At 38.2% G+C, this 14752-nt stretch overlaps 1 protein-coding gene across 1 annotated transcript in view; it reads left to right on the top strand.

Moving 5' to 3' along the window:
* Window positions 1-12361, top strand: part of LOC149542730 (protein DJ-1 homolog A-like) — a 176468-nt gene extending 164107 nt beyond the window's left edge. Inside the window, exons 7-8 of the mRNA XM_089797610.1 lie at window positions 11767-11907; window positions 12014-12361. Of these exons, the coding sequence (XP_089653736.1) occupies window positions 11767-11907; window positions 12014-12220 (348 nt within the window). The 3' untranslated portion in view covers window positions 12221-12361. The remainder of the gene's footprint in view (window positions 1-11766; window positions 11908-12013) is intronic.
* Window positions 12362-14752: the final 2391 nt, after the last annotated feature.

Genomic DNA, 14752 nt, shown 5'->3' on the forward strand with positions numbered 1-14752 from the left:
TGTACCATTCTAGATGATACCATTTCAATTCCTTCTTCGCAGCTGCAAAGGCGACACGATTGGGGCAACTATCATTACCAATTCTGAATGAAAAGGTAATCCTTTTCTTACCTTTGAGTCTCATTATTTTGTCATAATGCTCAAATTGCCTAGCCAATTCCATCAAAACTACCTTGTCGGGTGGGTATCTTGGAAGCCTCTTGGGACAAACTATGCTTCCTACTACTCTAATGTAAGTGAATTGCGGAAATTGGATGAACCAACTCTTGTACTTAATATCTTTGCTTTTGCTTTCGATGAGAGTCTCCTAGCAGGTGTTCCTTGTGATACCCTTACTGTCTTCATGGCAAAGGCATCACAAAACATTTTGTAATCTTTGTTGTTGTGCAAATAAAGCTATGGATAGCATTCATGCACCAAATATTGCCCCGACCCACTGTCGATTTTTCAAGGCCTCAATTCCCAAACTTTTATACAATCTAGCAATTAAGTAAAACAAATAGGATCCCATCTAGAATTGCTTTTGGTTTTGTACGGTTCTAAGTTGCAACTCTAGATTCTCGCTTATCATGCTAGCCCAATCAAATCTTCTTTTTCCTTTTTCAATTTCATCAATAAAGAAGTACATCCAATTTTCAAATTGCATACCTTGAGCTAGGCCCATGATCCAGCTGAGGAGCACAATGAGATCGCCATATTCTGATTTGAAATCTGCCACTGTGAGCCTCGATAATTTGGTTACCCCTTTCTTTCCCTCATGTAGCCAATCCTATTTTAGATGCATGAAATAAGCTTCCTGGCTATCCTAAAATGATTTGGCTGCCTGATCCATCATCACCACTGTCATGCTCTTGTACTGGGGAATGTTAAATGCTTTTTCAATCGCCTATCCGCCAATGTTGGCCAACACCCTCTTCCCTTCATAAAAAATGATGGATTTACTAATCAGATCAAACTTGGATGCGCACTCAATAACCAATTTTCGACAAGGCAAGGTAGGAGGAAAAGTTGCTGCATGTACAATTCCACTTCTGTATATCTTCTTTGCCATGGGGGATTGTCCTTCCTTTAGTATGTCTTTTACTTGTATCATATTTACTGTACCGACATTGGTATCGGTTATTCGCCTCATTTTCGAGAAGTTGTTTTGGGCATCATATCCTCTTTGTCTTTCTTAGTGTTTTTTTTTTAGGGTTCTTGCATGCACTAACATCTACCATCCTAAACACTTATTTCTGCCCCTTCGTTCTAAGTGATATGGACTACCTTTATCGATCTCCAACCTTCTTTCTATCGATGGATTCTACATTTATTTTTTACTCGCCAACTCCTATCACTACACTTATCAATCTCCAATCTTCAACTTAGGGTGGGACTAACACTTATTTCTGCCTTGCCTTTACCTTAGGATGGACTACACTTATATCTCCCAACTTCAACCTAGGGGTGGTCTAGCTTATTTCTGCCTCTTCAAATGTCTTATCATGGATTCTACACTTATCAATCTCCAATCTTCAACCTAGGATGGGATGATGAAGTGGTGGATGATGAATGCAAGAAGAACCAAGGGAAACAAAACTAGACGAGCAAAAGAGTGAAATCCGCTTAAGGACCCCCTTCAACTCTAAATGAATTGAATTTACCTTTACCAATCGCAGGGTCTTCTTTTGGAATTTAGGATCAGACCTAGGAATTTCAAGTCCTTTGCAAATTTTGATGCCCTAGCTGGAGAAAATAGAATTCGATCCACTTGAAATTGCCCATGCATGTGCCAAAAAATCAGACTTTATCACTTGTTTTCTTCACCAACAAAATTGTTCAATCTCTAGGAGGAAATCACAGCCCCCTCGAAAATCAGAATTTTGTCTTCCAAAAATTTCTGCTCCACTAAAATCGCCTTAGGGCAAGAAATTCTGATTTGCCACAAGAAGTTTCCTAGGGCAGAAATGCAGCCTTAATGGAAAAAAATAAGATATCCAACAATGGAAATCCACTTTTGCAAGAATGCCAAAATTTGGAAAAAATTGTCTTCCTTAAGAAGAATCGCTGCCCCCAAGCATGGAAGAAGACTATGGAATGAATGAGGAGGTAAGGGGAAGGAGATCCTTCTTATACCCAATTCACTTGCCTTCTTTAGCTGGCCGACTTGCACCTAGGAGAGAAAAAAAACATTAATTAATGCACAATTTTGGCCCAGATTAAATGATAAGCTAAAAATTAATTTTGCCACAATGAACTTTGCATTTTTAAATTGTCAGTTAGACCAAAATTGCAAAAATAAAATAAATAAAGCCTTGGAGATGCTAAACATTTTCATTTAATGACGATTTAGTAATTAATATATCATCAAAAATCGGATTTGGCAAGCCAAAATTGATTTTTTCAATTTTAAATTACTAATTTCTTTAAATATTTTAAAATCTTCAAGGCAGATTTAATCCATTTAATGCCAATTTTTGCAATTTAATCTAAATCGATTTTGCTATGCAATTTTAATTTTTTACAAAAATAAATCATTTCTCTACAGTCTAAAATTGATTTTCCTATTTGATTTCATCATCACAAAATTAATTTTTTCACTGATTTTTTTTTTCAAGATTTTCCAAAAAAACCCAAATCTAACAAAAATTTTATTTTTTGAAAATTACTCAAGTTTATACAATTATATCCAAATTTTAAAAAAAACCGTCTAAGTACAAAATTTACAATTTTATCTTGCGAAGTGTTGTTTTTTGAAATTTGTTCGGCCTAAGGATAAAATTAGTCGTTCTTGAAAATCAAGCTTAAAACTGGGTGAAAAATCAAACCTAAACCTCCTCCCTCCTGGCCTAGAGGTGTCCAAGATGTAGAATTTTCTAAAATCAGAAATTTTTTGGACAACTTCAAAAAATTATTTATTGCCAAGGTGATCGAAAAAAGGGGGTCCCCAAAGTTTTGGGGCGATGATGTGAAAACTTCACAACACAACTCCTAGGAGAGAGGAGAAATATGAGGCTAAGTGTCCTATTATAGCTCCTCTAGATCGAGAGACGATTAATGATTTGAGGAGGAAGTGTTTCTATTGTAGGGATCCCTATGATGTTGACCATAACTGCCCTATGAAGCCTAAGGGCAAAATTAGGACGATGGAGTGGTTTTATGATGATGAGGACAGTGTTGGTTTTTAGGAGCAGCCTGAGGATTTTGAGCGGGATCAACATACGATTGTTGATGATGAGGATGAGGTGGATGATTCCAACCTCAAGGTAGATTACTTGTCCAACATGAAGAAAGAGGGAGCTTTTAGGATGCACAAGCTCATAGCCAGACAAAATGTGATTGCATTATTTGACACCAAAGCTACTCATATTTTATAGATGCTCGTTTGGTTACTAGGAGGGGTATGCAGACAGAGGATTTTGAGGGCCTATGAGTACAGGTGGGTGATGGTTTCACTTTGAGGTGTAATAAGATTATTTTAGATCTTCCAATGAGGCTTAACACATATGCTTTCATCGCAGATTTTTATGTGGTAGACATGGGTGGGACAGATATAGTTCTTGGCATGGCATGGCTACACACTCTTAAGGATATCTACTTGAGCACAGAGAGGATGGAGATGAGTCATCAAGGATGGGCAACCACAAATCCTCAAGGCTATTAATAATGAAGAGCTTAAGCAGATTTCACTTCGGCGCATGCAACATCTGGTATGTCATAAGGATGTCATACATTGGGTAGTTGAGTGTAGGATTATGCCTACCTTGATGAGTATTAAGGAGTTAGATTATCACCCAGACATCCAACAGTTGAGAACTAAAAACTATAAAGTGTTTAGTGATCTACTTCTTGATAGACCTCCGGATAGAGGGATTGAGCATATCATAGAGATGGAGGAGGACACTAAGCCCATTACGATCACACCTTATCGACATCTGAAGCAGCTCAAAGATGAGATTGAGAAGACCATACAAGAGCTGCTTGTCATGGGGCATATTAGGCCTAGTAAGTCCCCATTCGCATCTTCAGTTGTTCTGGTTAAAAAGGATGGTACCCTTCGGATGTGTATAGATTATTGGGTGTTGAATAAGAAGACTATTAAGAACTGGTATTCAGTTCCTCAGATTGATGAGCTCATTGATGAGTTGCATGGGGCAAAATATTTTTCGAAGATTGACTTGAGATTCGAGTTAGAGAGTAGAATATAGAGAAGATTGCATTCAAATGTTACTGTGGGCATTTTGAGTTTATGATCATGCCCTTTGGCTTGGCGAATGCACTTGCTACATTCTAGTCTACTATAAACAGGGTGTTTTACAATCAGCTCCAAAGATTTGTGTTGGTATTCTTTGACAACATCTTGATTTATAGAAAAACTTGGGATGATCATGTTTCTCATTTGATATAGTTTTGGGTATATTGTATCGGGCTTCCTTGTATGCCAAGGAGATCAAGTGTGCTCTTGGTATGACGAAGTTACTTTACTTGGGGCATATTATCGATGTTGATGGAGTTCGAATGGATCGAGATAAGTTCCATGCTATTGGGGAGTGGTCCACATCCAAGAACTTGACATGGTTGAGGGGTTCATGGCCCTTTGTTTTTTTACCATAGGTTTGTGGCAGGATTCTCTCGACATGCAACTCCCTTTATAGATCTGATCTGTAAGGGTGCTTTTTAGTGGACTGCTTAGGCACGGGACTGTTTTCAGAGGTTTAAGACCATTACAACTTCATACCCACTGTTGGCTTTACCAAATTTTTCTAGGCCCTTTGATTAACATTGTGATGCTTCTGGAGAGGGTATTGGTGCAATTTTAGCCCAGGATCGACATCCCATAACTTTTGAGAGTAGGAAGTTGCAAGAACTGGAGAGATCTTTCAATGTTTATGATAAGGAGATGCTGACCATCATGCATGCTTTGGCCAAGTTCAGGCAGTATTTAGTGAGCAACAAGTTCTGCATTAAGACTAATCATAATAGCTTGAGGCATTTCCCTGGACAGAGGGACTTGAATGAGAAGCAATAGAAGTGGGTCAGTAAGTTACAGTCATATGATTTTGACATCTCCTATATAAAGGGGACCCAAAATGTTGTTGTAGATGCTCTTTCGAGGAGGCTGATCTATGTGTAGTCACTGAGATTTCAAATGAGTGGAGACATTTGATTATAGCTGAGTATGCCAGGGATTATTGGGCTTCGGGTATTTTGGATGGTAGTTATTCACTTGCGGATGAGTTGGTCATCTACAAGGGGAGGATATATTTGATTCCAGGGTCAGGTGTGCATGAGATTATCCTAAGAGCAATTCATGATTCTCCTATGGATGGTCATCTAGGGTTCTTCAAAACATATAGACAAGTTCGGGAGAGATTCACTTGGAAGTGGTTGAAGATTGATGTTTAATGCTATGTTCGAGAGTGTTTTGTTTCCTATTACTACTACCTATTTAGCTGTGCAGATAGTTGAGTTGTTTTTCAGGGAGATATTCAGGTTGCACGATCTACCCAAGACCATAGTGAGTGACCATGATAGCAGGTTTATGAGTCATTTTTGGTAGGAGATTTTAAGATTATGTGGGATTGAGTTGACTCCTAGTACTAGTTATCACCCTTAGACGGATGGCTAGACTGAGATTGTGAACAAATGGGTTGAGGGATATCTGCGGAACTATGTTTCTTCCCAGTAGAAGGCTTGGGTGAAGTCGATATATTTATGAGAGTATTATTACAACTCCACTCACAACATGACCATTCAGATGTCACCCTTCAGGGCTTTATACAAATATGATCCACCCAATTTTATTGATTTGTTATGCAATGATAGCAAAGTGCCGAGTGCAGGGGATTTCTTACAAGATAGCCAATATATAGTGAGGTCTTTGAGGGACAACATATAGAGGGCACATAATCAGTAGAAGCCATATGCTGATCAGTGAAGGACAACTTGTACTTTTTAGGTGGGTGACATGGTTTACTTGATGTTACAGCTGTATCGACAATTTTCTATCAAGAAGAGTGGATCAGAGATATTTAAGCCACGTTATTATGGTCCTTTTCATATTGTGCGATGTGTTGGTGAGGTGGCATATGAGTTAGATTTGCCTGAGGATTGCAGGGTTCATAAATTGTTTCATGTTTTATGCCTCAAGAAGGCTTTGGGTAGACATGTGGTGCCATCTCCTGTATTGCCTCTGTTAGATGATGAAGGGAGATTCGAGCTAATTTCGGAGGTGATTCTTGATACTAGAGAGAGCCAGGTGCGGAGGACCATTAGAGAGTTCTTGATTAAGTGGAAGGACTTACCAAATGAGGATGCTACTTGGGAGCCTGAGAATATTCTATAGCACCCTAGATTGCGATTGCTTAGGGACAAGCAATCTCGAGGAGGGAAGACTATAATGTCTATGATTTAGCAAATTTATGGAGCATGGTTTTGTCAGCTCATCAATGCGACCCTCATGAGCTGATGTTTGGATTTGGGGGTCTTTGTTGCGAGATTACTATTTTGGAACTTACTATTTTTCATCACTTTTGGCCAATTATTATTTTTAGTAGAGCAGTTCAGGCTCGGGGTGGTCGCTTGACATTCTAGCTCAGTCTCTAGATGGATTATTCGGTGAAGTCATATTTATTTCAAGTATAATGGGATTTAATGAGTATTTAATGTACACTTAATTATTATTGTGCTATATATTATAAATTAATTAGGGTTTATATTATAAAGCTATTTCTAAGTGAAAGTTATGGGGGTGAAGCTAATTGGCTCAAAAATGCATTATAAATATGAATTCTTGGGAGAATATGAATCATCTTGATTAATATACATTTCTCTCTACTTGATATTTTGGTTGAGTGTTTGTGAAATACTCAGAATTGCTTTGTGAAATTGTGCAAATTGTTGCCGAGGTATAACAGTTTGCAAATCTCTTTCTGTGCTTACTGTATCTTGGAGATTGGCTTTGAATTATTGGTTTCTATAAGAAGAAAATCTAAGGAGAATGATTTATGAATTGGTGTCTGCATATTGATGAATCAAACTACCCTGGGAGTCTGCCGATTTTGCTATTGGTGATTTGAATTGTCTTGGGAGTTGGCCGATTGTTCTACAGGCTGTGTGGGTGATCGATTTACATCTAACCATCACCACTGGGCTAGCAGCAATATATTATTACCTGTGATTTTAGTTTCTAGCAATCTGCCAGGCTTATATTCGCTGCAGCTGATTTGGGACTTAGCCGTATTTCATTTGTGGACAACAATATTGTTCCTAAGCCCTGACTTGATCTCTGGCCTATGCTTTCCTTGGTGCTTGGTCATGTTCATGATTGGGCAATCACATTGCAGTCAGGTGATCCTTCTATGCTAGCTGGGCGGCCATAGTGAATTAGGACAAGTTGCTGTTAACTTCAATTCTACAACTCATATTTTTGGAGTCCTGTGTTTTCTCATGAACCATATCGGAGGCATCTAAAACTGCAATCAGGTTCTTTAATTGTTGGACAATTGAATTAATTTGTGAAGCTATTATTAATTGGATTGTTTTCTCTTTAGCAATAATATTGGAAAAATTCTGAAAGTGCGTTATTTCTCAAATTTGTCTCTTATCTATTTATATTTCTGCAAAAAAAGAAGAAGAATATAATCCAAAAAACGAAAAAAATGAAAAGCACAAAAAATACAAAAACATTATTCATTGGCGTCAGCAATACAGTCAGAGGATATGTAAAATCTTTACATGCATGAATCTCCTTCTGTGTCAAGTCACCATAAATCCCTTCTCTAGTTGCCGATGCAAAACAGAGGCATTATCTCAATTTCAACAGAAGCCAAAATAAAGACACTACATGTAATAAATCATATAGCAATCTCAGAGGTAAAGATCTCTATTGCAGCTATAATCTTCAACAATTAACAATTACCAATCAATGCTGGGACAAACTATAAGAATCATCGCTAGGCAATGCTCTAAGGAATACTTCTGGGGAAAATTAATAATGCAGAACTTGAATGCAAAATTGAAATAGTTAAGAAATTGTGAAGAAGCCTCATGGGCTATAAAAGACTCTATAAAATCATCAATTGAGATGCCTTTATCAAAGAGCAATTTCAAGCTGTCACTGAGCGCAATGGTCGATATTTAGTTATATCAATAGCTAGACAACCATTTAAGGACTGTGACTGATAACTTAAGGAACACCGATTATAATAGTACTTGTACATTAAGGTATCAAGCCCATCATCAATCGATTTTGGAGAAGTAATGAAACTCATGTAGCATTAACAACATCGATTAATGACAGACAACCACCAAAGGCAATCATCACCATTTTAGTTTGTATTTGGAAGTAGTCCTAGAAATGATTCCAAGTTGAGAAAGTAGGACAATGGAGAAAAAACTAGTGCTGAACTTGAAGACTTTGTAGAACACTTGACGAATTTGCATGAATAGGTGAGAGCACATATTAATAAGATGAATATTTAGTATAATGCTAATGCAGACTAGAGGAGATATAAGGAATTTCAAATTGCTGATGAACTCATGGTTCATTTGTGAAAAGAGAGGTTTTCAGTAGGAACATATAATATGTTAAAGATGAAAAGATTTGGATCATGATTTTTTTTGAAGAAGTATGATTCTAGGAATGCTTATGAGGTAGAGTTGCCAAGTGGACTTAACATTTCACTTGTGTTTAATATTTCAGACTTGACAAAGTATCATGAATGCAGTAGCGGGAGCACAATGGAATATTCAAACACCTAAATCGGATAAAGAGGAGATAATCTTTTTAGATAGTCGTGTTAGCAAAAGCACAAGAAACAAGAAATATGGAGAGTACTTGGTCAAATGGAAAGGAAGGCCTATTGAGGATTCATTGTGGCTATCAAAGGAAGAGGTTGATTGTGTTGGTTTTCCTTTGAGCACTCGAGATGTTACAAGGTCACTTCTCAAATTACCCCGGGTGTTTGATGTAGGAGCATCCAGGGCATAAGAACAATCTTGCATCACCCAAAAATATTGTATAGTTTTTCCATAAGGGCTATTTTGGGTAAGGTTACTATTTTTGGTAAGTTTACTTGTTTTAGTAAGTTTTTATGTGCATACCGAAACCTAAAAATTGGTCCCAAGGAGTAGAATGGGAAAACATAATGACTGGAAAAAGAATCATGACAATACCCATTACATTTTTGGCATATTCTGATGTAGGGAAAAATAATATAGAGGTGGTCGGTCTGAAAAGGGGTCTACAATTTCCAAATCCTTCTTTGCGGTTAAACTTCCCGATATAAAGAAGATAATTGGGGGTTACTAAGGGCACTTCTGATTGTGCATATGGTGGCTCTAGCTTGTAGATTATTATAGTGAAAATGCTCATGTGGCTGTAGCTATTATTATTTTGAATTTTGTAATGTCATTTCATTGAAGATAATAGTAAGCAAGTGCTTTTGTTCTTGCAAATTTTCTGTTTATTTCCTTGTGTTGTGTGTGTTTGGGTTAGTAAGTAGAGTTACCTTCATCACGTTCCTGAATAGGCACAAGCCAAAAACAAAAGAATGTCTATAATGACCACTTCTTGGGGAATGGTAATGACGGGACATGCATACAAGGTCATAGAAAGACAATCCTAATCAGCCCTAAGGCTTGGACCTTATTGCCATCTAGTTGCATGACTCCTCTATCTAGGGGCTCATACTTCAATGGTAAGAATTTTCTATTTTTCTTAGGCATAACTATCATGCTAGCACCAAAGTCTATCATAGAATTATGCAATAGCTTATCTCCTATGAGGCTCAAGAAGAATGGGGTGGATTTTGGTTTACTTATTTCTACTGTTGTTGCTTCTTCCTTAATATTATTAAAGGTCGCTGTTGATTGATCTTTAGTTTCCCTTGCTAGATCTTGATCTTTCCTCACTCTAGAATTGTTTCCAGTGGTGTTTGCATTCTGCAACCCTCTAAAGCTTCCTATAACTAAGACTTCTACTCTAGTATGGTCAGGATGTCCCATACTGACACATTCGTTTAAGCCCTCTTTAACTGCTCAACCACGTTAAGTGATCTGAAAGTTTAATTTTTGGGTTCCTTTGGCTTGTAGGGTTCTTGTGATTCTTTTGGTGGTGTCGACCTTTCCTAGGATAACTTTGGGCTACTCCACTTGCATGATTAACTCTCTGGTGATTCTTCTCTTGGAGCTGGTATTATAATCCAATTGTACGAGGTTTGTTTTAGACGTTGAGGCATCATTTGTAAGCATTGCATCTTCTCCCTCCATCCATGAGAAAGGTGCATGGTCCAGGGAAGTCTCTACTTCCTGTTCAAGGGACATCCCTTTAACCTTGGGAATGAGTATGGCATTCTCCATGCTCGAAGTTTGGTAAGCATATATGCCTGCATCTGGAGTAAAATCCTAGTTCCTCTACTCTTCTTTCCTCTTCTAAAGATTACCCCTTGGACAATTGCAAGGTGCATGTGCATCATTGCATAATGCATGGGAAATGCCACACTGTGTATCCACTAGGTTGTTTTGGCTGGCAACTAGCTCGTTAGAATGGTTAGGTGGTTAGCTTGCAGCAGGGTTGGAACAAATAACGGTTGATTTAAAGGTTGAGATTGAGGTTGATGACCGGATCTTGCTCTCGCCTAGTGCTGGCTGTGTTGGAATGGATGTTGCCCACCTTTTCAATTCTAGTAAGGGGGATTCAGAGGTGCAGCTTGCTGTCTCTTTAGGTTAATTGTCTTGTTTGAGAAGCTCCACAAGAAGCTTTTCATATTAGTAACCTCCATGGCTAATGAAGAAGAAGATGGACTTGTCTATGTATGAAGACACAAAAACATAGGAGTTGGAGCAAATGATGTGCTTCGAGCTGCACCTTCTGGCAACTGTGTTGGCAATTCTGGTAATATAGATAGGTGGACAGAGAGGAATCTTTCTGGCATCTATTGGGCTGTTCTCAACTCTGATTGCCAAGTCATATGCATCTGACATTGTCTGTCCTACTAGTGATTGGATCATGAAAGCTATATCTAAGATGAAAGCTTTTATATAGTTGATGAATGTCATATCATTTGGGGCCAGGCAGAGTCTGGGACTTTATGTGTAGCCAGGCAATGGGGGCTTCCCAGCATTGTTGGGATGGTTGACGGATGCATACGATTCTTTTGGCTGTCTTGCAGATATCTGAGCATTCTTCTGATGTCCCCAAAAGAAGGGGATGCCTTTCGGACATAACTTGCTTCTATAAGGGCTTTTCAGGGATGGTTAGCAATGGGTAGGAGGAGCAGGGGATGAGTTCCTGTGGAACACTACTTTTGTTGGAGAAGATACTGAGTGTCTAATGTGGGTGTTATCTTGAATATTCTCAGGGTTATGGTCACTAGTATGCTATGATTGAAGTTGGTAGGAAACTGAGGGATAGAATATAGCATTCTTGTTGTCACTTTGCACAATTGCTGAAAGGCAGATCTAAATGAAAACTTGGAACTTTTTTTTCGATGAGAATTCCATGATTGCTGTTGGACGTTCCTAGTAGTTAATTTAGTGGATATTGGTAATCTCAGCATTGATTAAATGTGGTTAGAGCTATAATATCCAAGTCTGGAATGTTTTCCAGATGAGAATTCAGTGAATATTGCTTACTTTTCGAGTAGCTAATTTGGTGGATATTGATTTTAGTGGTCTTGGCTATGATTATATGTAGGTAAGCTATAATATCTGACTGATTAGTTATTTCAATTCCAAGAATAAATGTAACTTTTGTCTGCTATAATGTTTCGTGTAATCTCACAGGGTGGTATGCCTGGGGCAAAAAGGTTGCAAAAGTCAGTGTCTTTGAGAAAGCTGCTTAGAGATCAGGCATTGTCAAATAGGATCTATGGAGCTATTTGTGCATCTCCTGTGGTGGTATTAGAAACCCATGGGTTGCTAAAGGTATCCATGAATCTCTTGATTTTTTGAAGTAACGAAGTAATGGTATTGGAGTTTATCTTTGAGCTGTGTCTTTAATTTCTTATATTTTTTTGTCTTTTCATATTAGGGGAAGAAAGCAACAGCTTATCCATCTTTCTCAGGGAAACTCTTGGATCAGGGTGCTGTCGATTCACAAGTTGTAATAGATGGGAAATTAATTACAAGCAGAGGGCCTGGAACAGCAATAGAATTTTCCTTGGCTATGGTAGATAAGCTGTTTGGCCAAGAACGAGCAAAAGATGTTTCCAATGGCATTGTCTATGATTATTCCTAGGATTTCATATTCCTAAGCATTTCATAATAACCTTAGTTTCCATATTCAATTCAGCTTTTCATATAAGTCACTTTTGTACATTAATAATTTTTGTACATTATGTTTGGTGGCACGTATCTAGTAGAATCCTTCATTTCTGCATGCCATTCATCTCACAACTTTCTTAAAATCAATCAAAATGATGCCTTGTTGTGAATTTTCAGTCAGTTATGTAATTTCAGCCCATGTTGCTTTGAACCTCTGGAAAAACAGTAATGAATGGATAAAGATTCATGTTAACTAAAAGAAAAATCTCCATTTGTTTAGGAAATTTTCGGAAAAGGTTATATTAGAAAACTGTAGTAGGCAATATGTAATAACTCTCCCCTAATTTATAACGAATTTCAGAGTTTCTTAATTGACATTTTCACAAACAGTTTGCAAGCAACTGAACTAAATGCTTGGGTACCAATTTTCTTGAACAAATATCAGTCAAGTAGATAGTATAAATAAACTGTTAGTCTAACAATCTTAAGAATTCCAGTTCACCTATTATGCAATGATAGAAGGCTGTCTCATAACATAATCATGCAGCAGTAAAGATCATCAACCTCAGAAATAGATGATTCATTCACAAATCTCATTTCCTCAATATTAAAACGTGCACACAACAGTATTACAATCACCGAGTGGAAAGATTGGATTCTAATAATTATATTAAGTGCAAGAAGGGTGATGTAGCACCTGGAGTGACAATGCTCATGGGTTTCAGAACTCCCTGGCATACTTGCTGTGCCATGGATAGCTGTCAGCAGCCAGAATCAACACTACTGTTACCTTCCTCCATCTGAGATTATATCTTGCTTCACCTACAGGTGACACTCCAAGTGAAGTCTCCGCAATGCTGGAAACCTACAAACAATCTGAACAACCCCCATGACCACCACTTATTTGCTAACCCTGCCGGCCTGCAACTTCTGTGTGGTGCTGCTAACTGATTGCAGACTGTGGATATGTCAGCGATATATGGTCTGCCATACACACCTGATCTCCTAAGAGAAACACAGCTGCCAGCCCTGCTATATAATGTCCTGTTGTGAGCACCCGATCCGTCAACTATGTGCAGATCGTAATCTTGAACACTTGTATACTTTCTGCCACTGAACTCCTATTCTTCAAAGATCTTCACTGTATCAATTTGGGATCATAATTTTAGAAGTGCAAAAGTGAGATGCTAGGTTTGTGTCTAGTCTCACTTGCTTCTTAAATAACCTCAAAGTGTGGGGAGATACAAACATTTTAGTAATGTGGGATAAAAGACTATGTCATTTTTTAGTCACTTTAAGTCATTTTGTCCTAAAGTGACTTTAAATAATAAAGTGCTTTATATTTCAATCCAATAAAATAAAGTGACTAAAACTTTAGGATTTCCCATTTAAATCTCCTTAACTGAAACCCAAACTCCTGTGACTAGTTGGCATCCTAAATTATATATTGTTAGTCTATTGGGATGGCAAGATAGACCAACTAGGCGCCATTAAGGCTAGCGCGAAGAAGGGGACATTACAATCCTCCCTTCCCAAGATTGCTTGCCCTCAAGCAATCTCAATGCCGAATGCTATAAGATTGACTCGCTTTCGCAAGTAACATCCTCATAAGGTAAATCCTTCCAGCGAATCAGATATTCCTTGATGGCTCTGTTACACAGCTCTGTCTCTCTGACCTCTATCACCTCTGCTGGAAGTAATGCAAGCTTCCCTTCCTCATCAAGCAGAGATAATTCCATGGAGGGTATTGTATGCTGGCTAGTCGCCTTCTTGAGACATGAAACGTAGAACACGTTATGAATTATGCTATCCTCAGGTAAATGTAGCTCATAAGCAACCTCACCAACCCTCATAGTAATGTGATATGAACCGAAAAATCTAGGCTAAAGGGCTGAAATTTTTGAGACCCACTATTCTTCAAGGAACTTTTCTTGTATGGTTGGAGATGGAGATAAACCACATCACCCAGCTCAAAACTTCGCTCAGTTCAACAACGATTAGTGTACATCTTTTTCTGATTATGAGCTTGTAGAATGTTCTCCCGAAGAGATCTAAGGATATCTTGCTGACCTTGTATCCAATCCCCTGCTAGAGGTGCCCTGCTGTCTTGCAAAACTAGGTCTACGAATGACAAGGGTTCGCTATCATAGAGAGCACGAAATGGAGACATCCAAATGGACGTGGTAGGAAGAGTTGTAACAATACTCTTCTAAATACAATCACTTAACCCAGGCTCTCTGCTATCTTGCTATATAGCTTTGGAGATAGCCTTCCACCCATTTGTTAACTATCTTAGTTTGTTCATCCGTCTGGGGGTGGTAACTTGTGCTGGGTGTCGACTTCATACCTGTCAATTTGAACAGTTCCTGCTAAAAAGTGCTAAGGAACTGACTATCCCTGTCGCTCACAATGGTGCGAGGAAGACTGTGTAAATGAAAAACCTCTTGAAAGAATAACTCAGCTACTTGAGAAGCTGACCAATTTGCTACTATAGCGAAGAAGTGAG

This window comes from Cupressus sempervirens, chromosome 8 (assembly GCF_028749045.1).
Source record: "Cupressus sempervirens isolate cs-2001-9-10 chromosome 8, ASM2874904v1, whole genome shotgun sequence".
NCBI classification, from domain to species: domain Eukaryota; kingdom Viridiplantae; phylum Streptophyta; class Pinopsida; order Cupressales; family Cupressaceae; genus Cupressus; species Cupressus sempervirens.